Source organism: Poecilia formosa, unplaced genomic scaffold (assembly GCF_000485575.1).
Source record: "Poecilia formosa unplaced genomic scaffold, Poecilia_formosa-5.1.2 Scaffold509, whole genome shotgun sequence".
Lineage (NCBI taxonomy): Eukaryota > Metazoa > Chordata > Actinopteri > Cyprinodontiformes > Poeciliidae > Poecilia > Poecilia formosa.
This window is the reverse complement of record NW_006800448.1, coordinates 129,504-157,269: the sequence shown is the minus strand read 5'-3', so window position 1 is coordinate 157,269 and position 27,766 is coordinate 129,504. Positions and strand designations below refer to the sequence as shown.

At 40.2% G+C, this 27,766-nt stretch overlaps 3 protein-coding genes across 5 annotated transcripts; all 3 read right to left on the bottom strand.

The window, feature by feature from the left end:
- Positions 1–1,045: 1,045 nt before the first annotated feature.
- On the bottom strand, positions 1,046–4,793 carry mcat (malonyl CoA:ACP acyltransferase (mitochondrial)). Its single transcript, XM_007579152.2, has 5 exons — positions 4,193–4,793; positions 3,550–3,637; positions 3,238–3,455; positions 3,028–3,165; positions 1,046–1,679 (listed from the first exon to the last, which is right to left on the bottom strand). The coding sequence occupies exons 1-5, from the start codon at positions 4,610–4,612 to the stop codon at positions 1,407–1,409; spliced, it is 1,137 nt and encodes a 378-aa protein (XP_007579214.1). The 5' UTR covers positions 4,613–4,793; the 3' UTR covers positions 1,046–1,406.
- Positions 4,794–5,193: 400 nt separating this feature from the next.
- def6c (DEF6 guanine nucleotide exchange factor c) lies at positions 5,194–14,220 on the bottom strand. Its single transcript, XM_007579151.2, has 12 exons — positions 13,905–14,220; positions 13,202–13,342; positions 11,025–11,201; positions 9,656–9,886; positions 9,430–9,576; positions 9,208–9,316; positions 8,042–8,265; positions 7,849–7,956; positions 6,918–7,084; positions 6,634–6,832; positions 6,454–6,544; positions 5,194–5,822 (listed from the first exon to the last, which is right to left on the bottom strand). Exons 1-12 carry the CDS (start codon positions 13,998–14,000, stop codon positions 5,635–5,637), a joined length of 1,878 nt encoding a protein of 625 aa, XP_007579213.1. The 5' UTR covers positions 14,001–14,220; the 3' UTR covers positions 5,194–5,634.
- Positions 14,221–21,656: 7,436 nt separating this feature from the next.
- LOC103156927 (zinc finger and SCAN domain-containing protein 2) lies at positions 21,657–27,664 on the bottom strand. Of its 3 annotated transcripts, none has more exons than XM_016664755.1 (9): positions 27,549–27,664; positions 26,837–27,039; positions 26,664–26,759; positions 26,517–26,615; positions 26,327–26,437; positions 25,526–25,643; positions 24,824–25,457; positions 24,159–24,217; positions 21,657–23,609 (listed from the first exon to the last, which is right to left on the bottom strand). In XM_016664755.1, exons 1-9 carry the CDS (start codon positions 27,580–27,582, stop codon positions 22,150–22,152), a joined length of 2,814 nt encoding a protein of 937 aa, XP_016520241.1. In that variant the 5' UTR covers positions 27,583–27,664; the 3' UTR covers positions 21,657–22,149. The 3 variants fall into 3 exon arrangements, with proteins under 3 accessions (XP_016520241.1, XP_007579211.1, XP_007579212.1); XM_007579149.2 differs by having other exon boundaries at positions 26,517–26,612; XM_007579150.2 differs by having other exon boundaries at positions 26,517–26,558.
- Positions 27,665–27,766: the final 102 nt, after the last annotated feature.

Sequence of the window (27,766 nt, the reverse complement as noted above, 5' to 3'; positions counted from 1 at the left end):
TGTACCAGCAACAAACACGACAAAGAGAACAGATTTGATCAAGTCTTCAACACCATTGGGTTTTAAAGACGTTTTATTGTTTTAATGTTTTCTATCTTCCTGGTGTAGGATCCGTGACAGAGCAGTGAGGGTCGTTGGTCGACAGTTGGCTGAAATCGGAGACCTTCTGGACCAGGAGCGGGTCAGGAGAGATCCGAACTGGCCGCCAACTCCTCTCTACCTGCTGGGACCTGCCCGGACTCTGACACGGATCATCTGCAGGTACAAAAACATGCTTTGTTTTGTTTTTATCTCACATTTCTAGTTGGATATTTATGTTTTTGGTTGTTATCTTGGTTGGTGTTTTACAGGGATCTCCACAACCAGCTGTGGGGTTTCCAGAGCCTGTTGGCTCCGGTGAAGACCTGGATTGTCAGCGCTACGTCCGGGACGGGGAACCTTAGAGCCGAGGCAAAGGCAACCTGGGTAATTCTTTGATCTTCACTGCAGCGCAGGCACATTGTGCAGGGTTTAACAAGTTTTCTTTGGTTTCCCAAAGAAAACTTGCTAAACTTTGTGCTCAGCACAGCCTGTCATGAATACTAAAGATAGACAGACTATCCAGTCAACCTTTCCAGATACTCTAAAACATCTATTCCCTCAATACTGTAAAATCACATTGTTTTTTATCATTTTCAAGGTGAGCAGTTTAAAAGTGGTGGCTTGGCCTGGCTGGACCAGAGGAGCACTCATGGCCGTAGCACTGCTGGCAACAGCAAGCATTTTTGGTGGATTGTGGATGTAAGAGGAGGCCTGGGAAGAGGCCCAAAGAAAGTCTGAGTATGTTTGATGAAAAACAAAAAAGAAAAAAAAAAAGACTAAGTTTGCATTTGATTTCAAATTAATGCTGATTTTTGTTTCTGCTGTTTACTTTTCTTTTTTTTTTATACCATTTCCATGAGCTGTATTGATGTTAACGACAGACTGGAAACGCCTTCCTTAGAATAAAGCTTAAAAAACTGTGTTGCTAAATTCACTGAAGCACCTCCAGATTGGTTTAATTATTTTTTTTTAAAGAGTTTCCTGAAAAGCCAGAACATTGTAGCACTGGAAGGCTGTTTTGCCGTTGCACTGATATCAGAAAGCATGTTTCTCATGACTGGACTGTTGCTGGCCTGCAGTCTTTTGCAGTTTCTTACTGGTTTAAGAGGCCAAGGTTTTTACAAAACGATGTGTAGCTTTGCTTGTGATGAAATGACGGGAGCTGGACTTTCTGTTGCGGATTTGACGAGGCTTTTTTTTTGTGTTTGTTTTTTTCCCCACGTCTTACAAATAAACTTCAAGATGAGAAAAACCGACTGGCGTGTTTATTTAAAAAAACATTTCATTAAATACATGGTTATACACAATCTTTTCCAACGTTAGAGTCACTTTTCGCTTGCGGTGACGTCCACGTGAGCGTACAACTGAGAGGCCTTCCTGTTGCACTTCTGGAGCGTGACGCCCAGCTGCCTCCCGGGACCGACCTCGAACGTCTGAGGGAAGCTCTCCCCCTGCGACCTTTCGTAGATTTCATGTAGAGCCTGCTCCCATTTCACCGGCGACACCAGCTGCTTGACCAGCTGCTTGCGAACGTGGCTTTCACTCATGTAGCGCTTTCCGTCCACATTGGAGTAGACCCTGATATCGGGGCGTCGCACCTGGAAGGGAAATAATGTTGGAAAATGATTTAATGTTTTAAAAAGTATTATTATTGCGATATAAACACATAAAATTAAATTAAATGTGCAAAAAAAAAAAAAAAAGAGTCCATTGTAGTCCTTTAGGTGTGTTTTTTGTTGATATGGTAACAGAATAAAGGAGGAAAAAAAAACATGCAACTTTAATTACTTTATCATAATTAAAAACAACAATTCTACTACTAGTGAAGAGAAAAAAAAAACACATAATAAAATAACAAAATTGACAATAAAATTACACTTTTGCACCTGAGCAGGCCCAAAAGAATAAAAAGAAAGGCATTTTCTTTTGTAAATAAACATTCCTCAATATAAACTTTAGTTATGTAGAGCAGCTGGATGAACTGGACAGCTATGCATCATGCATGAATAATAAACTATAAAATGTTTTTAAAAATGCAATATATTAAAAAAAATGATTCCCTACATTTTAACAGAATATTTCATGATTCAATTATTATATTTATTCAATTATATTCTAGCATTTTAAACGATATAATCAACGCTGAAACTCAGTAGGCGGAGCTAACACTGTTAGAGCAAAGGTGATTGGTCGAAAATGTTTTACTATGTCGGGTAACCAATCAAATGTTGATCCATACTTTATGAGCCAAATTAACATTTTAAATTATTTCCCGCTATGCTGTTGCTCAGGATACATAAAATAACTTGGTAGATAGTGAAATTATTATATATTATCCAAGAATATTTACACATTTCATAAGAATTTGTCTACATAATACTATATTGACACATTTTACTTAAATTCTTTAAAATATTATTTACTGATTGGCTTTTATATAAACTACAACGTATACAATTCCCAGTAGTTAACGAGAATGTGGGTAATTTTTATTTAATCTTTTCATATCCCCCAATATAAAATATAAAACATGCTTGTTTATTATGTCAGGAAAGTGATTATGTCTAATCAGAAATTTGTAGTTTTATTAATTGTAATATTTTTCTCTTAATAAAAATGGAACTGTTTAAACAAAATGTAAAAAATGAAGTGCATTTGTTTGTAATTAACTTGGGGAACAAACCTTTTCTTACTCATTAAAAACGTTCATAACTTTTAAAAATGTGATTTCATTTTATTTTACCCCCATGTACATAAAACAGCAACAGTAAACAGGCATATTTTCCCTTCAATTCAATTTTAATATGTTTGCAACAGAAAACACATCAGAAGGGGCACAAATTAAAAGAACTAGAGTAATCAGAACAATTAGAAAACTAGTTCTGTTAGGTGGATGTAATAAAGCAGAAGTGTAGCCTGTAGTGTAGGAAACGTTTGCTGACTGACCTCCACCTGCTGCAGCACCTCTCTGAGCGGCTTGGTAGCCGACGCCATCAGCTCGGTGTGGAACGCTCCGCTAACTGGGAGAGGTTTGGCCCTGATGAACTCAAGACGGCGCGAGTTCTGCTGGAGGAAGTCCAGGGCCTAAACAAAACCCAAAGCCACATTAATATTCCACTGGTGCCAAATCTATAGCTGAACAGCGACGGTTCGTACCTGTTTGTGCCCTGCAATGACCCTGCCATCAGGGAATAAATAGTTGGCCACAGAGCAAACGGGATCCTCGATCCCCAGACTCTTGCAGTGCTCTCTGGCTTGAAGGCAGGCGTATTTATAATGAGCCTGTGGTCTGCCAACGACCGACAGCATCCCACTGGGAACCAGTTCAGAGGCTTTCTGCATGGCCTCTGCACGCACCTTCACTGCATACAAAGCTAGAAGAGCAGCAGAAGGAAATACATTAAAACTTTAAGACTCTCGTCAGACTTTCACTATATTAATACATCTTTGACAAAAAGTGATGCTTACCTTCTGAAAAGTTCATGGCTCCAGCAAAAACAAGAGCAGCAAATTCACCAACGCTGAAACCTGCAGCAGCGGCACACGTCTCAATAGCCTGTTGAGACCGGAGGAAAATGTCAGTGTATTATAAGCCTGGCGGGCCAACAGGCTTTACATGTGCCCCCACCAGGCTTAGGATTACTTATTTATTTAAGTTTTTCTTTTTAAATGTTTGCATTTTTAAGACTTTATAGTTGGTGTTCAGATATTAATCTTCCAACCTTCCAATAATACACAATTATCAAATGATAATTTCAAATTTCTTGTCAACTTTAAGCATTTTTTAACTCAAAAACACGGTGGGCCGCTGGATGAATGACTAGCACCCAACCACTGGGCTTAGCACGGTTTTTGGGGGAAAACTTTCAAATATCAGTATGTTTTTATATATACATTACAGATTGATGATGCCATCAATCTGATGACATCATTTAAAATATTAAATCAGATGATATGATATAGGTAATCTTTTCACTTTTTTTTAGGAATTTCTTGAACGCTTACTTTTTACTTTTAACTTGAGAAAAACAGGTGAAAACTATAATGTATTTCTACTTTATTTTGAGTTAAACCTCAACAGAAATGGTAATTAAACAACAGTTTGTGTGACCTTTGGGTTTTCATGGTGCAGCTTCTCCACCGCAGCCAGAGAGGTGACGAACACCGCCGGCTGACAGTGCACCGTCTTCAGCAGTTCCTTCTCCGGCCCTTCCAGGCAGAGTGTTAGCAGGTCGTAGCCGAGGATCTCCTGCGCTGCGGAGAACATCTCTTTCACGTTGGGGTACTTCGTCAGTCCTTTACCCATACCCACAAACTGGCTACCCTGCCCGGGGAAGAGAAGCACGGAATGGCCACTGGGATCCTTCCTCGGTCTTCGCACCTTGACCGCAGGTAACTGGCTCTCCGGGGAAGAGTCTGGATCTGGAGGTCCAGGCTGCTCCTGGGTGGACAGTCTCCGGCTCAGATAGACCATCTGTCTGACCTTCCCTCTGAAGGCTGCAGCCATTCCGACAACCTTCGGTGCTAGCATGAGTTAGCTCCGAATAAAACCAACTCACACCCAGCTTTAACAATCTGCAAAACTAACATAAAAGTCAAAATAGTTCTAACTGAACTATTTTCTCAGCTCGGCATGACAGCCATAGGGAGCAGCCATATTGTTTAGAATATTCAGTCGGTTTTGTTTCTCTTCCGGTTCACGATCCGGTGCTTTCGCTCTGCAGCGCCTCCTCTGGCCAAAAATATTCCGCGTGAAGTTAAATAAACATTTCATACTTTCATTGACATAATACATTTATGCTAAAAAAGTTCAATGTTTTCAATGGATTTAAAAATCATTAAATTAAAATAGTATATTTTGTGGGAAAAAAAAGAAGATCTCAGTCTGAAAACCTTTTGTCATAGCGGCAAAAATGTTCTCTGATCTATCTTTGGAAAATAATTAAACTTTTGCACACTATATGTACATCTATATGTAATCTTGTTTGTCCAATAACAAAAATCTTCCAGAATGAATAAACAAGATAGTAAAACAGCATCTTCATGTTTGCATGAATCTTATAATTTCCACTAGACGACAGTTGAGAAAGAGCAAAATAAAACCAGCAACAATACATTCAGACTTTTAATTTAAGCGACAAACATGACCAACTTTTTCAAATCCTCCAGAGAATTTATTGTAGAAAACTCTTATTATTGCTCAGTGCCAATCAGATTGGGTCTTATGTTATCATCATTGCTCTCCATCTTTACACTCAAAATATAATAAATATAATTCAATGCTTTCTGCAGGAAGAACATTTCCTCTTAAACAGTTTTCTGAAAGAGTTTTTGTATTTATTAATGATTACCACATCTTTCCAAGGAGCTCTCTCCGTGATTCATCTACACTCCATCCTCTTCTCTGATTTGCTCGTGTACAGAAATTTCCCAACTTGGTGCTTTTAAAAAAAACTTCTCTGAACGCCTCCTATTACATTGTAGGTGTTTCTTGAGTAATTCAAAGTATTGCTCTATTTTAAGAAAATTACAGTTGAAATGTGATTAAAACTCCTAACATCCTGATTCCTGTGAGAGGCAGTTGGCCTCCCGCTGCACCTCCAGTTTCTCCGAGTCGTCTCCAAGCATCCTGTTGTTCTGTTCGTTCCTTATCTTATATTTACAGATGAACTCGTTGCTGGCCAGCGCTCCTTCTTTTTTGGGACAAGTAAATTTTGACTGAAGACGACTTTCCAAACGCTCTGCAAAAAAAAAAAAGCAAAATTTTGTTTTGACCATGCAGTTAATTTTGTAAAATGTCCATCCAGCATTTCATTCAGTATTAAAATGTTAACAAGTAATATTAGATATGATTAATTAGTCTAGATTGTCAACTGTTAATCCATTGTTATCTATCTATCTATCTATCTATCTATCTAGCTAGCTAGCTAGCCCGCTAGTTTGCTAGCCATCTAACTAGCTAGCTAGCTATCTATTAGTTACAAAGGGATTAAAGGATGAATTTGGTTTGATTTAAAGAGAGACCGTAACAAAAATGTGTCTTATAATAAAGTTTATACAAAGTGTTCAACTTATAGTTTTAAAACTATTCATTGGAATGATTTGGATTCATCTGGATTGAATATAAGTGAGCACAAACTAGACTTATTTGTCCAGTAAAATGCCTTAACATTTCTCTATAAGACTCTTTATAAATAGATGATTTGAGAATTTTTAAGTCAAAAGAGTCATGTTTATGAATTATTTATAAAAATAGAAAGTAACTTTCCTTGAACTTTAAGAATTTTTGCGTTTTTTATTTCACTATTAGGAAAATGTTGTTTTTATGTCCAGACACTGAAAGTTTTCCAAAGCGGTGAAGTCATTTCGTACCTGCAGGAGTGATCGGCGTCATCAGGCGGTTCAGCTGGACGTTCCAGTGGCGTACGTGCTGACTGGCATTTCTCAGCCTCTCCTGCATCTCCTGGAAATCCAACAAAGTTTCACATCTGTGTCTGTCTTTTTGTCCCCCAAATCTAATTTGTTTCGCTTCATGTGTGTTTCTTTTGTCACCTCAAGGTGCTGATGGCTCCTCTTGCGAGACGCCTGCAAATTCCGGAGCTCCACCGAGGCCGAGTAGAGGGCGGACGGCGTGGTCTCGTCCACCGTCCCGTTTGAGGCTTCGCAAGTGGAGCTAAAGCGCTGTAAGATCTTCTCCTGTTCCTGGAGAATCTGAAACTGCCTCTTCTTCTCCTCTTCAGCCTCCAGCAACCTGAGAAGAGGAAGGGACAGAATGTCTCCATCGACACATTTCTGCAAACACGATTATAACGTGACGTAAGAACGGCAAGGGAAACCTCTCTAGCTCCTGTCGTGCCCTCTCCTCCTCCAGCCGAGCCTGGATCTCCATGTTGAGAGCTGCTTCCAGCTTCTGCTGCGTCAGCTCCAGCTCCTGGATCCGTCTCTTCTGCTGCTCGGCCTTCCTTTCCTTCTCCTGGATCTCAGCCTGCATGCTGTCCCTCATCTGGACAGAAGCAGATACACTGCAGCAAACTGGCGCCTTAACAACTGTACATCTTTGAAAAGCATTAGCAGAGCCTCCTGCACAGCCAACAAGAATGCAGCAAGTGGTTTCTGGATGGTAAACACTTGTCTTTTCCAGCAACCATTGTACAGTGCATACAGCTGGAAAACCAGTTAAAAAAAACATTTGCTCTTTAATTGCCAAAGTTACCTGGGAGGAACCAAATATTTCAACTGCCTGAAATAATCTGTTCCCCCTCTGTAACATGGGAACTGATCATTTTCTCAAAAACTCATTAATTGTATTTATTTCTCTCATCATGAACAACAAATCCTGTGGATTTGGGTACATTTGGTCTTTATCTGCCAAATGATCTGTTCCCCCTCCGTAACATGGGAACAAATTAAGAAAATTGATGTCACAGTGTTCCTTATGAATTTCTTGCTACATTTTTTGTCTCTAAAGTCACAGCCATCTATAATGGTTCTTTTTAGGTAACAGCTAAATATACAATCATATCTTTAAAGAGCTGCGCCAAAAACAAACTTTGCAGGGGCGGGGGAAACAAACGCAAAAAGAAAAAACTAAGAATAAAAACTAATATGTCACCACTAATGTTTTGACTATTACGGTAAATTAGCCGGAGTAGCAAGTAGTGTTTACTAATGTACTAAGTTGGGAGTTTTATTTTACTGCTAACATTTTGCTGCTGTTGTCACATGTGTAAGTGAATGAGCGGGTTGAGTTTTGTGACTTTGACAAACCATTTCTGCCTCCTTCAGCTGCCGCTCCAGATCCATCTGCACCTCCCTCTGCTTCCTCCGCTCCCTCTCCTCCGACTCCCTTCTGCGGATCTCCAACTCTCGTGCATGCTGCAAAACGCAGAAGGTGAAGTGAAGCGCAACAAAATCCCCGAAACGCAACGGTGACAAAACTCCACCTTCTGCTCCATCTCACCTGAATGATGCTCTCAATTTCCAAATCCTGCTTCTCCTTCTCCATCCGCTCCATCTCTTGGAAGCTGGAGTCGTCTGATTGGCTGCTCCGGCTGCTGCAGCTGCTCCGGGCGCTGCGGCTGCGCTCCCGGTTGCTGTGTTCTCGCTGGACGCGCCGCTTCAGCTTCAGCTCCTGGTGGAGGGAGGATTTGCCCTCACGCTGAAGACGGAGGGCTGTTTGAATGGCTGCAGAGGTAAGAAAACACAGATGAAGATGTTTTATTTCAGTTTTACTTGAGCAGGACGAAGATACAAGTGAAAAAAAAAACAATCAATCAAGTTTATCTGCTTCGCACATTTCAGCATTTCAAAGTGCTTTACAGCATAAAAACACAAAATTTCAAAGTCTTAGAACATACAGTCAACAATTGAAGCATGTTTGATTAAAGTTTAATTTATAATGTTAAAATCAGCTGGGATTTTAGTCTTGATTTAAAGGAACTCAGTATTTCAGCTGCTTTGCAGTTTTCTGGAAATTTGTTCCAGATTTGTGGTGCATAGAAGCTGAACGCTGCTTCTCCATTTAACAGTGGAGGACTTGTGTGACATTTTTACAAGCTTTCTTGTCCTGTTTAACCTCGTCTATCTAGCTTGGTTAGCTATTGACTATTCCGGACATTAACCCTTCCAGACTGAACGTTTTGGCGACGGTCCACCCAAATTTGCAGCACCGTAACTCCGCCACACTTTGAGATATCTGAAAAATCCCAATGGTTTCGGAAAGGGGAGGCGTTGCGCTTTCCAGCCAATATCGGGTTATTACGGTAATTTCACCCCCGCTGTAGCAGGGAGTGAAATCAGTGAGGGGCACTCTTTTGCGGTAAATTGTGAAAATGACTTGCTAGATATAGAAAGTTCCAATTCTAGAGAAATGGGCAAATATATTTACTCACAGGACATTTAAAGAACTTTGTACAATTATATTTGAAACTTAGGTCACAAAGGGTTAACTTATTTAAAAAAAACAGCTGGGTGTTTTTTTTTAAGCAGTAGATTCATAAATGGAAGTATAAAAATGTGCAAAATGTGAATTCTACACAAAAGGTCCCCTTTAAACAATCATCCCTGCTGAGATGACATCAGTGTAGCTTTAATTTGACCTTTCTGCTGATCGACTCTCGCACACACCTTGAGTCCACTCCACCTTCTGCCTCTGGTCAGAAGCGCTCATCTCGTAGGTTTTGTTGTGGGTTTTCACACAGAACAGGCAGCGTTTCCCCTCCCTGTCTGGAACAGGCTAAAACACACAGAAACAAAGAAAGCAAACAGGCTCAGACTCTGATAACGTGTGTTTGTGAAACGCAAATTCTGGGCGGATCAAAGTCCTGCCGGAGATGTTTCCTCACCCACCTCCACAACGCAGCTCCTGTCCAGCTGGATTTCCCCTCGCTTGTCCTTCAAGTCCTCGCTGACGTAGTAGGCCATGGAGGAGGACCGGAGCACGAACCAGCGCTCTGTCCAGTTCCTGCGCATGTGCCCCTTTTTCCACATGTAGCCCTGCGAAAAGGGGGCGCACACTCTGGGTCAAACGTTTGGAGCGCATTCTCGCTTCCTGAGTGGATTCAGGAGGACCCACCCTCTTGAGGACATTGTGATACATCTCCAGGAAGACTTCGTGCAAAGCCAAGCTGAAGGCCTCGGCGCTGGTCACCCTCAGCAGCTGACCCGTACTCATCTGCTCCAGGAACGTCCACACCGACATGCCCTCTTCCTGCACCGTGGGGTCCTGGCTTATAAGGTCCTCTAAAGGCTTCCCGTCCCACTCCTGGCTCATAGCTGTGCAGATTTTCTTCAGGAGATATTCTACCTAGAAGCAGGAAAAATGTCACAACTGGGATTATTTATTTTGCAAGCACTTTAGATTAGAGAGAGCGTCTGGTTTTGTGCTTCTCTAGGAGAACGCTGCTGTGCTTATTGTACAGCAGAGGGGTATTTTTGTCTCTGACTTACAGGAAACCAAAAGCATTTTGGAGGAAGCGGAGGAAGGAAGAGCCTCATTAACTTACTTGTGCTTTAATTCTTTTTCACTGTGAAGAAATGTGAAACCACTTGGCTGTCAGGGCTGCACTTATTGGTGTTTTCGTCACTGTTATGTGGTTAGTTATTTTCTAAAGCATTATTTAGCAAACACATATACAAAAATAAGTGATTTTTCAATTTATTTTGCTGCATTTTTCAAAGAATAAATAATACTTGTCTGGTTCAGCAAAAGTTGTCAGACTTTAGTTCCAGAGCGAGATTTAAACACCTAAAATTATTATTAGTTCACATAGATATGTGCGCTCAGATCAGTCTCACTGCATAATAAGTTAGTAGCACAAATATAACGCCACGGACGAGGGAAGGAACAGGAATAAGCTTCAGAATTATTTTACTGTTGTAGACAAAATAAAACATAGCGAAGCATCATTTTATATGAACTACTGCTGCTTTGAACAAATGAAAATGATGAAAATGATAAATACAAAAGCAGTAAAGACATGAGTGGTGATCCATGTTCAAAAATTCACCTTGACCAGCAAAGTTAGAGATTGTTAATCTAAAATAATCTGTAGGAAACTTAATGTGAAGACGTTCTGTGAAGTTTGGAGGATTTTTAGAGGTTTTTTGTTGCTTTGGAGCATTTCTAACATTACTATTAATATTTGCACAAGTGGTGCATTTCTTAAAACAGTACAAAGTGCAACATCTAGTTAACCTGTAAAAGCATATAAACATCACGTTTATACACAGATCAGTCCACGTCATGTTTTAATTTTGAACGTTCACTCCAGAAATGATTTGCAAAAAAAATAAAAATAAAAAAACAAATTATTTTATTATCAGTTACTCATCTCCCATTTCTCAGATTTTATCAGAATAGCTCCATTTAGTTCCTTTGCAACCACAAGCAGACATGAGACCAGGTAAAGGCGTGTAGGTGGATAAATCTGAGCTTCCTTTACCTCCTCTGCGATCATCACCAGTGGGTAGGTGTCCTCAGACAGCAGGTTGAACAAACAGAAGAGCTTAAAGCAGTCGCGCTCTGACAGCCTCTGCGGCGTCACGTTGAAGTTCTTCTTCATGGTCATCATCCAGCACAAGTCGTCAAACCTTTCCTTGTCAAACATCCCCTCCTTCACCTGGAAGTACAGAAACGTGTGATAAAATGCGTCACATTAACTCACATTATGGTACTTTTCTTTCCTTTTTCAAACTAGTTCCTAAAGCCTTTTGTATCGAAGAAGATTAGAGCCACTGAAAAGAAAAATAATTCTGACTTTTTTTCTCAGAAAAAAAGTAAAATAAATTTGACTCTAATCCTCTTCCGTACTTTTGCCTTTCATTTCTCTTTGCCCTGTTTTCTATTGCTGTGTCACTGGCTCCCTTCATGTTTTGTCATGTTCTTTAAGTCCTTCTTGTTTTTACTGCTTGTATCTGCGCTACTTTTTTCTTAAACCAGATCAGGAAGACAACACAGGGTTTAGAAATATAATAATTACCACTTCCTATTTGAATTTACCCTCACAAAATAAAAGTCAACACTCCAATGAGCAAATATTAGTCTTGCTTTATTAAATGTTGGCACACTTGCCTAGATGATCAAATCTAAAGATTCAAAAATTTTACAAAACAGCAACAAATGTTAACACAATTTAATAGCAAGACCATGGATTATTATATTTTGCAGTATTTTTTTTGTGAATTAAATAATCCCTTTTTTCACTCATGACATGCGATGGTTTCTGCCCTCAAACTGATCCTAAAATACTTACTAATAAATTATTTAAGATGCATAGAAAAGTTGTATTAATAGTGTGTGCTACTTTGAAGTGCTGAATTTGACCTAAATAACTGATTCCAATAGGAAAAACATGGGATATTTGTTGCTTTTCAGGAACTAAACAACACTGCATATATAAAATAATTAACTTGTGACACACTTACTGACTTTCTGACAATTCCTATTAAATACATTTATTTTAAGCATTTTTAAAACGGATATTTTTGGTTGATTGTCTGGTAAGCTTTAAATAAATAACCTACGACTTCCTGTTTCTCACGGGTGTAAATGATGTAACACAACTTTAAAAGATGAGAACAGGAGAGTCGAAAAATGTCCACAAGGAAATTGCTCCTGACCTAAATGTGCAAATATCTACAGTCAGAGCAAAAGTTAGAGAATTTAAAACAGCTGGAACTATGCAAAATATTTATTTCTGCTTCAATGCAGAGTGTTGATGAGCTAAATACTTATATCTGCAGCAAACTACAAATCGCTTTGGTTACATAAAACTAAGATTGAGTTTTTTCCAAAACAAAAACTCCAGGTCTGCTGTGAAACAGATAAATATTTGGAAAATCATCTGATATATAAAGTTATGTATAGTATTGGATCTGTGATGCTGGGTTTTTTTCTTTTCCAAAGCTATTTGAAACTTTTTTTAGAGTGAATGGATATGAAAACATTTTAGGGAAATTGTAGATTTTAAAAAAGGAGTAAATTTCCACCAAAAACTCAGAAATGTTCTAGAAAGAACATGGACATTTTGAGTTTGAAAAGTCAAGAAGTTGCAAGAAAAAAACTCAGATTTCTTTTTTATTAATCTCATAACTTTTCTAGAAAAAATGTGAAAATGTAGGCTCCCTAGAATTCAAAACTTTGCTAGAAAAGACATGTAAATTTATGAGTTTGAAAAGTAAAATAAAAAATAAAAAAATCGCCTGAAAAAACTCAGAATTTTTTAGATTACTCTCATAAATTTTCTAAAAAAAACAAAAAAAACAACTTGGAAATATTTGAACTTTAGAAGTAAAAAAATGCTATATTTCAAGTTTAAAAAGCCAAACATTTTTGACTTTTCAAAGTCAGAACATTTCCAAACAGTCCAAAATTTTATATTTCTTTCAAACTCAGAAATTTTCTTTATCTTTTTTTTTTCTCTAGAAAATTTCAGATGTAATCTCAAAATTCTTGTTTCTATTTTTGACAGAAATGTTTTAGATGGCTCTGGACGTACACAGAAGTATCTAAAACACCAGAAGCTTTTAAATAAAACCTGATTTTTTAAAATTATTTTTCAGGAGAAAAACGATCCAGACAGTTTTATGTCAAAAGAAGCTGCAGAAGCTGCAGCCGTACCTTATCCAGAATATATTTGTTGAGGTAGGGCATGTAGCCATGGTTAGAAACCGGACCATCGTCATCATCCTGGAAGTGCTCCTCCAGGGCAACCGGGTCATGTGGGATGTTCAGAACCGTGTACAGGTTGTGGGAAAGGACCTGAGGAGGAAGAACAAGTACAAACGTATCACTTTAAATCTCCTTATGCTTCTACACACTGCGATGTTTCCTCACAAACACAAACACAGGCAGCTTCCGGTGGCTGGTAGCGTGTCAGGACAGCTGTCTGCTACTTCCTGGGATTCCTCTGAGCAGCAAAGGCATGTGGAGACTGGACAGATAGAGATAAAACTTACCGAAGACGGAAAACCTGCAGAAAAAGGATGCCGACTTTGCCACTTTAAAAACAAATAAAATAAAAACCCTGACAGTAGAAATATTGAGTCACCGTTTGTTTCTAGGCCACAGGAAAAAGGCTGGACTTTGAGCTTGGATCTGTTCTCATGTTTTTGTTGGTATAAGTCTTAAATATTTTGTCCTCAAAAGGTGTGTTCAAGTGTTGCTTCACATACCACAAAACACAATCTCACAGGAAATCAGCCACACTTATAGTCTCTAGTTTGTCTTTGGACATGCGAAATAAAAAGTTAAAAAAAAAGCAAAAAGAAATCAGTTCGAGCCTGAATATTTATTTATTTCTGTAAAATCTCTCTCCGCTTACCTTTAGCTGAGATTTGGACACCTTCCCGCACCTCTCCACGTCCAGCGATGTGAAAGCGTACCAGATCGACTTGAGGAGCTCGGATTTAAGGTCCATTTTCTGGAGACCGCTTTGTGCGCAAGAAGAACTACATTTCCGAGTGGTGCGCTTCGTTTTTTGTTATTTTTGTTTAGTTTTACGCAGCGGGGGGGATATTACAAATAACGGCAGAGCTCAGAGAAGGCTGCGCTCACTAAAAGAGCCCAAAGCAGACAGATGTAGGGCAAACTTAAAGAGGCGGAGTAAACTGAGATAACGCCTAGAGTTCAAAACTGTAGGCTCGATTCTTACAATTTTACGCATGTTTAAGACAGAGAACGCGCCTTTACGCACACTTTTTCCCAGTTCGCGACGCAAATGCGGTCTGCTATGGAATGTTGGAAGCATAATATTTACATTTTGGAGGAGTTGTCAGATCATGTGCGATGGTGCAGAGTTTAGAAAAACATCCTTTCACCGTGACTTTATGTTTTATTGAGACTTCAATCAGGAAACGTTCAAAGAAATGAAATGTGATTTGTCTGACGTTTATTCCGTCAGTTTTTTCATGGTTAAAGATGTTGTTCCAGACAAAACTAAAACGATCACTCCATACTCCAGGCTTAATTCCGATATTTAGCTTGTGATGTGCAGCTCACTTAGCTTAATGTTTTGTATATAATCAGAAACTGGTTTTGAAGTAAGTTTCTGATTACTGCTCTGTTGTGACAACAAACAAAAGTTTCAAAAGCCTTGACCAAACCGTCCCTCTTGAATCAAACTTTAAGGGACCTATTATGCAAAAATCTCCTTTTTCACATTTTTTTATACTTTTATTTGGGACTCAACTACTTCTAAAAACAGCCCAAGAACTAAAATAAATAAATAAATAAATAAATAAATAAATAAAGTTATTGTGTGTTGATGTCTAGAAAATGAGCCATTTCAAAAACCTCCAGATGACTAACAGGTACTGTGCCATTACCTAGCAAACAATCAGAACTCCAGCATTTTGGTGTTCTGTACAGTGGCCGATTCCAGCAGCCACTGTACAATGGCTGCTGGAAAAGACAAGTGTTTTAGTGTTGACTTATCGTTCAGACATTACTTCCTGCATTATTGTTGGTTGTGCAGGAAGTTCCACTTCTGCTTTTCAAAGTTGTACAGTTGCATAATTGCACATCTGTTTGCAGCCATTTTCACCTGTGAGTGTAAACATTGAGTTTGAGGGGGCGTGGCTAGCAGGAGCTTACTTAAACCCTAAAACAGCTCAAAGAAGAACTGACCAGACTAAAATCTTGTTATCAAAGAAGAATTCTTATTTTTTATTCTAAAGCCCATAGAGCTATGCTAACCTGTTCAAGGAAGACGAAGCTTTCAAACCTAAAGAAACATTACCCTCTGCCAAGAGGGTAACGTAAAATTTTCAACTTTACCTTAAATCATCAATGTTTCCCAACTGTAACTATAAGCAAACTTTGTGCTAAAACATAGATCTACCAGAAAAAAATGGCAAAATATCCAACGAAAGGTTGATCATTAAATGTAAAAATTTTATGGTCAAACTGCAACTCAACCCAATATTTTTTGGGGTGCATATGTGTCAACGATGGAAAAAGAAAAAAGTAAATCAATAAAATACCCAAATTAATGTGATATTCATGCCTCATGATGAGAGACTGTGACCTCTGGTCTGAACTGTGTCTGCTGGTCTGGTGTCCCTTCAAGGAAAATAGGTCAAACATTAGCCATGCCATCACACAAAGCCTCCACACAACTTGCTGGAGCAAAAGTAGGCTAATCAATAGAAAAATCAGATCATGAAAATGGTTGTCATGGTTCCAGCCTATAAAACCAGACCCTGTACACATGAACCCAGCACATACATGTGGTATAATTCATTGACCGATTCTAGATTTTTAGTCAACGCAGCTTCGTTCATGTTGTTTTGAAGCCGTCTTTTATGGCCACTTAATCACCGGCATCTCAGGTGGAAGGCGGAAACGAACCATCATTCACTCGACTACAAGTCACAATCATTTGGCCAAAGGTCCTGATGATGATTGAATTTCTTCCTGGTAAAGAGGATTTACAACTCTGGCACACTTCGATGAGTTCACACGGGACATCCGAGCTCTGTAAAATGCAATCAGCAGTGAGAAAATAAGAACTCATTGACTTCCAGGCAATGCATAGCAAGTATTTTATTATATATAAGCTTGATTAGTAATTCTGTGTTTGCATGCAGTCACTGCTGCATTGCAAGAGTGATTCCTCCATTTATACATTTAATCCATTCAAGGGCAGCAGACCTTGACATTTCCATCCCCCGCTCTAATCAATAGGCTGTAATGAAGCAAAGATTTTTCATTTATAGTCGACAGATATAGCTTAAAGTCTCAGTCATGCTGCTGACAGGAAGAACAACAAGAAACACGACATCAATGAACACAAAACACATGTAAGAGGACGGAGTTCTGCAAAGAAATGCAAAACTTCATAGTTAAAAAAACACCTTTACACTCATTAGAGATGCATAAAATCCCGTTTCAAGACAGTTTTCATGCTAATAATTGTACATGCGACACATCTTGGAATAAACTCCAGTTTTTCTTTCTGGGATCATCTACCAATGCAGTGACATCTGGGAAAATAAAAGCCACATTCAGTGAAGATGACCGCAGGCGGGTTTATATACAGCATGTACGTTTTTGTGATGGGGAAACTAAATGAAGCGGAGAGGAGCCTAAATATTTAGACAGGGGAATTCCTTCACCTTCCTTCAGGTTTTAGCTGAACAAAGAAAGCAAAGAAAATTCACATAAATCATACAATCAGTGAGACTTCTTAATATATACATTTATAGATAATTTATATTATGTTACTACTGAACACTGTCATCACCATGGCACCGAGTTGTAGCTGCTGCAAGTTTTAGAAGTTGCTCAGATTGAGACAATTTCTATCCACTTCCAAGGGGAAGAGACACCGACGAAGTCAGGATTCCTACAAAGTTTTGAAAAATTTGGAATATGTATTCAGTATTTTTTTTCTTTCTTTTCTCCTACCTTCTGTCTTTTTTCTTCCTTTTTGTTCTCCTTTTTTTTCAGTCCTTTGTTTTTTATTCATCGTCATTTCTTCCTCCTATGTTTCCACCTTCTTTCAAACTTCCCATCATCCCTTGTGTCTTTTATTCTTTCTTTCTGCATATCCTGCTTCCTTCCTTCTTTCCTTTCATGGGTCCAACCTAAATCTCTTTTCTTCCCTCCCTCTACCATAGAAAGCTTAAATATCTGGTACCCAATGTTTTGGCCCCAACTTGTGCAAACGTCAAGGCTGAAGAAATATTAGTTAAGGGAGAAAATGATGAGCTAGAGTTGTTTCTAAACATGAGCAGCAGCTGCTGAATCTTCTAATACTCACCTCAAATGGGCCAAATTCACTAAACAGATTTAAATGTGGCAACTGTAAGAACTTAAGAAATCTCTCTACTTGCATCCCAAGTACAACAATTTACATCAAATTGCCATCTATGAGCTTTAAAGGGGACCTATTTAAATTTTGCACATTTTTATACTTCCATTTGGGTCTAAACAGCCCAAGCGTTAAAAAAAAAACAAAAAAGACACTCAGCTGTTTTTTTGGCAATACGTTAATGTTTTTTGGTGTCTGGGAAATGAGCCGTTTCAAAAACCTCTGGAAAGTAACTTCACAAATCAGCAGGCACCGCCTGTTGCCTAGCAACCCCAGCGGAGTTCCAGCATGTTTGGTCAGCTGGTTTTACCGCTGTATGCGCTGTACAATGGATGCTGGAAAACAGAAGTGTTTTGTTGTTGACTTACCATCCAGAAACCATTTGCTCCATTCTTGTTGCTTGTACAGGAGGCTCTACTTCTGCTTTTCAAAGATGGTTGTATAATTGCGCATCTTTTTGCACCCATTTTGTGTGCGAGTGTAAATGTTGAGTTGGGGGCTGTGGCCAGCAGCAGGTTATTTGAATTTAAAGTGACCAGATGCCCTAAAACAGATCAGTCATGCAGACTGAAATCTCATTATCTAAGAATGAATTTGTGCAAAAAAACAAACAAAAAAAAAATAATAATGTAATTAGTATGTTTTGATTAACCCGTAAATCTCTCCTAATGTGGTCTGAAAAGCATAATAGGTCACATTTTTGATTCTTTCGTCCTGAACAACAAACCTCCTGTTCCTATACTTTACTTCTCTGAGATGTCATCCCTCATTCAGAACCAACCTGTCAATACAACAGTCAGATCTTTAGTGTGCCACAACACGTCCGTGCTGTCTGGGTGTAAGTTTGTTGGCCAGAAGACAAGCCAGGGCAATGCCCCCGATCTGTGTGAAGGCCAACCCTAAAACAGAGGCAGCAATATGGAAGACGTTGTCGTTGACCAAGCTGAAGACTTTCCGGAAGCAGCCGTGTGGATGGATTCCTGCAGCCGCCACTCCGTCATTGTCATCCGACAGGAGCGGGCGATTCCTGCAACCTTTCCGCCTCACGCAGCAGCTGTCGGGAAGGGAGACCGAGGTGCCGTTCTCAGCGGGAAGGAAAGTCATGTGCTGGATGGCCCAGTCCGAATTCAGCCAGTCACGCCAACCCTCAGCACCGCAGCACTCCAAAGCTCTCTGCAGGCTATCTAGAGCGTCGGCACGGCCTTCATCCTCCGTGTAGCCTGCCACGGCTCGGTGCAAGCCACTGCGAAATCCTCCGGCGATGTCTTCACGGTAGAAGAGCCCAGAAAGTCCAGCAGCCAAACCGGCAACTAGAGTAGCAAGTTGGAAGAACCCATAGGCCCTCAGGACGCAGGGCAGATTTGCAGCCACCCCAAGGCAACCGAGGAACCCCCAAGCAGTAACAGCGGCCCCGGTAGAGAGAAGGATAAGCGGGGCGTTGGGGTACCGATTGGCTGATAGGGTCATGTAGTCCGCCAAGGAGATCTGCGCCCAAACACCAAGGGTGAAGATGGCTAACCCAGCTGCCCAGAAGAGGCAGCTGAAAGCCAGGAGACCCAGACGGAGGAGGTGCATGACTCCCACTGGGCGACAGCAAGGTGGGGCAGCACCCACCGGCGGGGGGGCAGGAGGCGCCAGCGAGGCTTCGGAGCAAACGGACAAAGACAGACGCTGGTGCTGCTGGTGAAGCTGCTCCTCTTGGTCTTGGTAGGGAGGCAGCAGGTAGCCTGGGATGGCCGAAGGTCGCCGAGGAAGAGGAGGAGGAGTGAGCAGGTTCACACCAAGCGGGGAGGAAAGTCTTCTGACCGCTAGCTGCTCCCGCTCCCAATCCAAAGCCCGTCTGCTGGGACTCGGCCGGGCCGACAGCGAGTCATAAGGGAGTGCAGAGCTCATGGTCTCCGCTCAGGCTTTATCCGCTCGCCCCCTTCTTTTTTTTTTACACACTCCCCCTTTTGTCTTCCTTCCTTTATCAGAGTCTTCCCTCCTCCTCCTTCTTCTTCTTTACGACCGGTTATTAATCCGCCACCAGGAGCTCCAACGCCAACCGGACTGTAAATCACAACGATGGGACTCGAGTCGAGTCTTTATCTGCATCCACAGCTGCTCTATTTATCCGTTTATTTGGAAATTGTTTTTCTACCTGCATGGTCAACGGTCCTTCAAATTCTTCCGCTGACGGTTACATCCCGACGTCTGTCTGCTCGCCGCTGCCCCTCGCTCTGGTCAGGTGATTGCAGAGGGATTGTAAACCGATGGACCCCCTCTCTTGGTGTGGCGGAGGTTTTCCTTCCAGGTTTATTGTTTTCCAATATGGAGGAAGGCTGCAGAGAATCTTAAACACCAACACTTCTTGGAAAACAATGAATGAACACCTGTTGGTTAGTAGAAAATACATATTTTCTGAAAGTATTTTATCTGAAAAGAAAGCATTAGTGAAACCAATTAGAGTTACAGAAAGAAATAATAAAAATTAATTAATAACAGTATAAATATTTAATATGCCTGGAAAATATGGTTATGGTTAAAATACTCTAGACTTTTTCACATTAGGAAAATTAATGGAAATTACATAATGTGACGAAAATTACAACTTTTACAAGCCGAACAACTGGCTTGTAAAAGTTATTACACAGGTAAAGCTGAAATAAATATTAAGTTATTGTCCAATTATCAATAAATGTGGAGAAGTAATTCTGGTGTGCTTACTACACTTAATTCAAATGACTAAATACTTTAAATTGAGCAGAAACAGATATGCAAATTATTACTTTGCTACTCTTTTTTGCTCTTAGTGATTCATAATAATGTTATAAAAGCCACAACTTGAATTCCAAAGCATTATTTTAAATGTATTTTTCTTCCAAAAGTTTTATCTCTAGGGTTAAGGTATGTAAGCCTTTACAATATGTAAATTGTTTGAAAACTTACTGAACTCCCATTGGTATAAAGAAAACCTTTTGAAGTATTAAAACAGCTATGACCATTTTTAGACTGTTTTTAAAAGAATTTCTCTTTAGTATGCAAAATATTAGCCAAAATATTTACATCCAAGTTGAAAATTTACAACTTTTAAGTCATTAATAATATAAAATTGCAATAAAAATACACGATTGTTGTTGTTTTCTGTTTTCTGTTTTAGGTTCAAATACTTTGATCAACTTCAGTCTTGATTAAAACTATCAAATGTAGTTTTAATCTATTGTTAAAATGTAATAATGTGAATCCTTTCAACGCCAGTTTGATTACATTATGCAAACTTTTAAAGGTATATTTTAGTTGTCTGTTGTTAAATAAAGCAAAGTAACATAACAGCAGTGATATGAAGTGAGTAGGGTGGAAGTTGTTAAGATAATTCATTATAAATTAATTCAGTTTTTACAGTATTTCTAACTGGATGACTTATCCTTTTGATTAAAAAACCCAGTAAGGATTAATTTGATATTTTTTCTCAATGATTAAGTGTGCTCACATTATAGAATATATTATTTGTTGCAAAATGCTTCAATAAATATGGAGGGGTGTGGTGTTAAGTCACAGCAAAACACAAAAGAAATAGCACACGTTACTCTGTTGAGTTAAAATCTTTGTTTGAATAACCCCAAACAAATTCAGTAACATTTTCTGGTCCATTTTGTGCTTAAATATAACTTAATTTCATAATATAACTGGTTTTAATTTAGTTTTTATTTTACATGCTGCAGCATTTTGTCATTTCTCTCAGATAAATACAAATATAAATGACTTATAACCCAACATATGGCCTTCACTTTGCATGCAGGACCCATTACTCTACGTACAGCGTCCAGTCTGCCGGGATTCACTCCAAACACCTGCTGATCTAATAATAGAAAGCCAATTTCAGACCTCTGACCCTTCCCCACTATTATTGTGCATTTATTGCACTCTGTCGGCTGAGTGGGCGACACAGTCACACGCTGGTGCCCTGTTGAACGGCTGGGTCGGTTTTATGGAGGTGATTCCTGCTCGACGAATGGCCTTCCCCCAATCAGCCAGAGCTCATTAAAACCTCTCAGTTAATTAAACTCATTCAGATGATGCCTTTTATAAGGAGGACCATAACACTGACATTATGGCTGAGGGGGAGGATATGTGGATTCTGGAGTTATAGCAGCAAAATTTGGAGGTCATACACTTTTCAGCTGCTGCGTTATTATCCGCCAAGTAAATCATTCATTTACTTCTTCGAATAAGGAAAAACATCACCTGACATAAAGGAAAAAAGTCCCAAAGCCAGTGGACTTTGTTTCGTCTTTTTGTTTTATTACCGGTTAGAATTATCGACACTAATGTTTCACTTAACTGCACCTCTTTACAATGATGTCTTCCAAAGTTAATATCAAGTTTACTTCAAACAAATAAATAAATGTAGTCACCCAGAGGGATATTTCTGACAAAAAACAAAATTTCCGCATTAATTTCACACATTTGCAAGAACGACAACACATTTTCCATAATTAAAGGCAGAAATGTAATATATGTTGTTTGTTTATCTGCTGTTAAATATTATATATTTATACTATAAAACAATAAGAAAGTGAAGCAAACATTCATGGAGCAAGAGTCATTTATTGAACTCACCTATGATTTTAACTTACAGCATGATTGCAAAGCACAAAAAATACAATGTGGGATTGATTTCTGTCAAACAAGTAAAAAAAAAAAATGTTCCACATAATTTACCCACAGGTTGGTACATTAAATGAAGCTATAATTTCACACAAATGGCATATGATTATCTAAATGCTTCCTTATTTTGGTCAGTAGCTTCCATATGCATCTCCATATGTTTGTTCAGTTTGGCCTTTGATGGAAATGTTTTCCTGCACACTTCGCAGGTCGGCTTCTCCCTCCTCTGCCCGGAGTGGCTGTGTTTGTGGCGCGCTAGCTCCGACGAGCTCTTAAACCTGAGCTCACAGGCGTCGCAGGGGTACGGCCTCTCCCCGGTGTGAATCCTGCGGTGCAGCTGAGCCTCGCTGAGCGTCAGGAAGGACTTCTCGCAGTGTCCGCAGGGGAATGGCCTCTCCCCGGTGTGGATGAGGTTGTGTCTGGTTAGGGCGTACGGCTTAGAGAAGCCCTTCCCACAGTGGGCGCAGGGGTAAGGCCGTGCACCGCTGTGGGAGGCAATGTGCTCCTGCTGGGTTTTTTTGCTCTTGAATCGTTTCTCACACTGCGGACAGGAGTAGGGCCTGTCATCCAGGTGTGACCTGTGATGTTTGGAGAGCTCTCCCTGCGACAAAAACCCCTTCCCACACTGCGAGCAGAGGAACGGTTTCTCCCCCGTGTGCATCCGCTCGTGTCGGGCCAGCACGGACGCCAGCGTGAAGCTTTTGGAGCAGTGGGCGCACTGGAAAGGTCTCTCTCCGGTGTGAACCCGGAGGTGCTTGACCAGCATAAAACGGACGGAGAACTGTTTGTTGCACTGCTTGCACTGATGTGGTCGCTCCCCAGTATGAGTGGATAAATGTCGCTTAACGTCAGACCTGCGGGTGTACGTTTTCTCGCAGTGTGGGCATTTGAACTGCCGCTTCACCCGATGCGCCTGCCTGTGCTGGGCGCGGGCCAGCAGCGTGTCGAAGCCGTCGCCGCACTGCTGGCAGATGTAGCGCCTGATGCTGATATGGGACTTCCTGTGCTCCAGCAGCTCGTCGTCGGTGGGGAAGCTCCTGCTGCAGATGGAGCAGATGTGAGGCAGCTGGCTCTCCGACAAGTGCGATTTCTTGTGATGGACGGTCAGCGCCCGCAGGTTTGCAAAGGAGCCGCCGCACAGCTGACAGGAGAAGGAAATCGCCACGCCGTGATGTTTGCTCTCATGCTTCGCTAAATCCCAGGAGTGTTGGAAGGTTCGGTCGCACTGCGAGCAATGAAAGGGTCTTTCCCCTGTGTGCGTGAGCTGGTGTCTCCTCACGTCAGACGTCCGAGTGAAAGTTTTCCCGCACGTTTCACACGTCAGAGATCTCTTCCTGCTGTGAGCCTGAGGACCGCCATCTTGGTTCTCGCCGTTTCCTTTAGGGAAAAGCTTGATGGACGTGAATATTTCATCTGAGTTGGACGGGGACGGGATAAATTTCTCCCCTGTGAAACTCCTATACACCTCGGTGCAAACGCTCTGCATGTGGAAGTGAGGAGGACTGGTGCCGTCCGAGACGTGGAAGGGACAGCGAGAGCAGGTGAAGATGATTGACATTACCTCATCTGAATAAAGACAGAAGGTAAAGAGTGGAATTAAACTGGATCATTTAACATTTAATCACTGGCACTGCTGGTTAAGAGTCTCGCTGCAAAAAAACTAAATCTTACAAAGTATTTTTGGTCTAGTTTCTAGTTCAAATGTCTTAGCAGACATGAAATAAGACAAAAACTAACTTACAGGTACTTCTCAGCAAGATTTATGGGCTTGTTGTAAGTCAATACCTCCTTAATATTCATAAAACATTACAAGTTCCACTGGCAACTTATTTCACTTGTGAAATGGGACAAAAGTCTATGCTTAAGAATGACCAGTGGCGCCCTCTGCTGGATGGAGTTCAAACTACAACACTAAAAGACGGTTTAAGCGGACATTAGTAACTGGAACTAAATTTAACTTATTGAACCATTAACCAACAATCAGTTGTAAATTGATTAACTGTATACATCCCTTCTTTGAAGTGTTACACGATGAGCTCTCCTGCTGGCAGAAAGGAGCTGAACAAAGTATTTCTAGTGGGATTATCAATTCAGTTCTTCAACAAGTCAGGTTACCTTTATCTGTTCCTTTGATTGCAACCACAGAAGGGTCAAAGGTCACATGAACTGCACTCCTGTGAAATAAGAACCCACAATTAAAAAAAAGTTAATATATTTTTCTACAACTTGAAAAACAGATTGCAGATTAATCAAATTTACCAACAGAAACAAACCTAGAAAATATGTACTTTCTGTTAGCAGTGTAGTAAATAGATTTGATTAGTTTAGTTGACCACTTAAACCAAATTTAATTTAAAAAAAGTAAAGCAAATGTATGTTGAACAATACTATTATAATTATGTTAAGTATAGGATCTATACCCTACTGTCAGCAGTAGCATGCTATTAATATTACATTATTGTTAAATACTTACGGAAAAAATATGATCTTGCTTTTTTGAAACTTGCAGTAGTGTTTAAAAGACTCTATGCTTGAGATTTTAGGACAAAAATGTGAAATTCTTTAATTATCTGTTCTGCAGAGTTTTTTTTCTGTAATGTTAGATTGTATTTGTTGAACACAAACAAAGTTAACATAAATGAGTTGGAGTGCATAATGGAAATAAAGGGATTTAAATGCAAAGCTTATGCTGCAGCTGTAAGAAATAAAGCTCACGCAAGCTGTCGTTTGTGACATAAATTAAAATTGACGAAACAATTATAGCAGGAATGTTTCTGTACTTTTTTATTGCGTCGTTCTTTTCTCCTGCTGTCATCCTCACTTCCTCCATCTTCTGCCATCTTGGCGAACCCGTCTGTGAACATGTGGAGGTGCAGATGTCGGGTTCCTGCAAAGCATCTGCTTCACTGAAGACATTGGCAATGACCTGGTGAACGACAGGCTGGTAGCTGTCCACAGCTTCTGTCATCTCTGTTTCGTCTTCTGTTGTTCTCTCCGTTTTGTCCTGTGTTTCATCTGACGCATACAACGGCCCAATCTCACTTCCTAAGCTCTCCTTCCTCAATGCAAACGTTTTGGTCAAAGTTTCCAAAGCTTTAGCGACACCTGCAGCTTCCCCGGTTTCCTCCTCACCACCAGCGCTCACACCTCCACTCAAAGCAACTATTTCTTCTTCGTAACACTCTGTCTGAACTTGGATCTCAGGTGATTCTGCGTCCAGATCAGACGCTCTGACTTCCACTTCGGTGTAAAAGGCTACAACGCTGCACTGCCCTGCCTCAGCCAGAGTGATACGGGTCAGCGTGTTTGCGTAGTTGTGAACAGAATCCTGTCCAACGGATAGATTTGTCTTTTGCGAGGGAGGAACTGACAGAGCAGACATGATGCAGCTGCCAATGGTAGAACATGGCCCATCTGTGAAGGAAGAAAACTATTTTATTGACGAATACTTCCAAACGGTGTGCTGTTCCGTCTTAACTTACATGTCATCTTCAGTAATCCTGAGCTTTTGTAGTGCTTGAAGACGGAGCTTAGCTCCTCTGATGATGACTGGATGCAGTCTTCCAAAACAGACGGAGCAGAGATGAACCAGGCGGTCGTCTGCAGACACAGAGCAGATCTATTAAAGGTGACCTACTACTTCCTTGAACATGTCAAGATAGGTCTATGGTCTATACAGATCATGTTCATTACCTTTTTGCACAAAATTATTCTTAGATCATGGGAAATCAGTCTGCTCAGTTCCATGTATTTTGAGTTTTTTTGGGTCTCTGGCCATTTTAAATCCAAAAAAGCTGCTGCAACTCAACCCACATAAAAATGACTGCAAACAGATGTACGATTAATACAACCGTACATCTTTGAAAAGCAAAAGTAGAGCCTCCTGCACAAGCAACAAGAATGCAGCATGTGGATTCTAGATGGTAAGTCAACAACAAAACTCTTGTCTTTTCCAGCAGCCATTGTACAACGCATACGGCGATCAAAAATAAACCTTAAAACAAAAATAAGCTGAATACTTGTGCTGCCTTCCAAAAATAATTATATCTTTTGAACATGTTCAGGCTTTTTTACCTCACAACCACAAACTTTTTTTGTTGGGATTTTATGTGATAGAGTGGAAGGAAACCGAAACATGTTTTAAAAAAAATCTGTAGCATGCATTGGTGTTCACTCCCCCCTTTACATTGATACCCTAAATTAGAAAAAAGTCATCATTAAAAATATGGAAAACCACCTTAACTACCTTATATTGGTCTGAATAATTTTGAACAGAGCTGTACCTGCTTGAGGTCTGGAACCGGAAGTTGCTTCTCCAGTCTTGATAGCAGCTCCCACAATAACACCTGTAGCGCTACATCGTACTGTTGACCATATTCAGCAGGGAACACCTCCTATCATAAACAATTTATCATCTTTAAAACTGTTTCCTTAAATCAAAGCAGAGAAATTATGAATTCAAATCACCCTCACCTGGAAAAAATAGGCCCTCTCTGCCGGATCTTTAAGCAAGCTCTGAACAAGTGCAACAAAAGTCGACTCGGTCGTTTTAACATCTGGATCCATGCATCGTTAAACAAGTGTGAATTAAACCATTAATAGTTATTTTTTTAAACTTACATCTGCAGAACTAACAGGCAGCCTCTCCAAGTAACTCTGGATTCCTTGAGCGTCGACTTCTCCTAAAGCAGAGCCTTTGCAGAGCTCCAAGATCAGCTGAAAATGCCAATAAATGGTGTTACCACAAATATGAGAAAGGAAAACATCTGCTTGTGACACAAACTGCTGCTGACCCTGGCTCTTAGGCCGAGGAGGAGCTGTGCTCTCTGTTGTTGGTTGATCAGGCGGGGCACTGCGTCCGTCACCATGCACACAAACTCCTGCACCTTCCAGTAGTTCATCACGTCCTTCTGCTTCACCACATGCCACATGGCAGCAGACAGAAGCTGCAAAGGGGGCACCAGGAGGCGAAGGGACTGCAAAGGCAAGCATGGGTCTGGAACAGAAAGTTGTAGTGTGAAGAAATGGTCTCTAGAGGGCAGCAATAAGTAACTCAGGAGGAGTTGATAGTTTAACTTGCAGCTATCTTTTTAATTTTTCGATTTTTTCAAATACTTCACATTAATTACATATTATAGGAGTAGTAATCTATTTAAACAAGAAAAACACACAATTATTAATTCATATATATTCAGTTCGGTATGTGATCATCTGAGTTGACCGGTTATGAACTGGAATAATTCCTGGAGAGACCTCATTTAATTGCGCCGACTAATAAATTAACAGCTCTAATATAAATAACAAAGTGTAATATTTAATAATGTAAAAAGTCCCAAGCAATACAATGATCATGGTTGTTTAGGGTTAGGGTTAAAAATGTTGTTTAAAAATGGTTGTTTAAAAATGTAACGATTTCATTAAATAGACGGGGCCCAAGTATCAGATTAGTAGTTAAGATATAGTCAGCGATTAATTTAATTAAAAGCAATTCATTCAGATACATACCGATCATTTTTTGTTTTGATTTGAGAGCCTCCATTAGCGCGCAAATAAATCTGCTATAAAATATTTTTTTTGTTTCAGCCGGTTGCGTTGTTAGAACGCAATCGTCCCTTCCTCAACTCCCCTATCGAGTTTCCGCTTTTCAAAATAAAAGCCTCAATAATACGAAACAATTTTTCTTCTCCCCCCCCCGCCCCCTCCCCTCACCCCCCCCCCCCCCC

Coding starts and splice junctions, on each gene's coding strand:
- def6c (XM_007579151.2), bottom strand. CDS start 14,000: ATGGACCTTAAATCCGAGCTCCTCAAGTCGATCTGGTACGCTTTCACA. Junction 13,343..13,904: donor TGTCCAAATCTCAGCTAAAG/GTAAGCGGAGAG, acceptor CTTCCTCCTCAG/GTCCTTTCCCACAACCTGTA. Junction 9,317..9,429: donor ACAGGAGCTGCGTTGTGGAG/GTGGGTGAGGAA, acceptor TGTGTGTTTTAG/CCTGTTCCAGACAGGGAGGG.
- LOC103156927 (XM_016664755.1), bottom strand. CDS start 27,582: ATGGAGGCTCTCAAATCAAAACAAAAAATGATCG. Junction 26,760..26,836: donor TCCTCGGCCTAAGAGCCAGG/GTCAGCAGCAGT, acceptor TGGCATTTTCAG/CTGATCTTGGAGCTCTGCAA. Junction 25,644..26,326: donor CGGTTCCAGACCTCAAGCAG/GTACAGCTCTGT, acceptor CTGTGTCTGCAG/ACGACCGCCTGGTTCATCTC.
- mcat (XM_007579152.2), bottom strand. CDS start 4,612: ATGCTAGCACCGAAGGTTGTCGGAATGGCTGCAGCCTTCAGAGGGAAG. Junction 3,166..3,237: donor TCATTGCAGGGCACAAACAG/GTACGAACCGTC, acceptor GGTTTTGTTTAG/GCCCTGGACTTCCTCCAGCA. Junction 1,680..3,027: donor AGGTGCTGCAGCAGGTGGAG/GTCAGTCAGCAA, acceptor TTTCCCTTCCAG/GTGCGACGCCCCGATATCAG.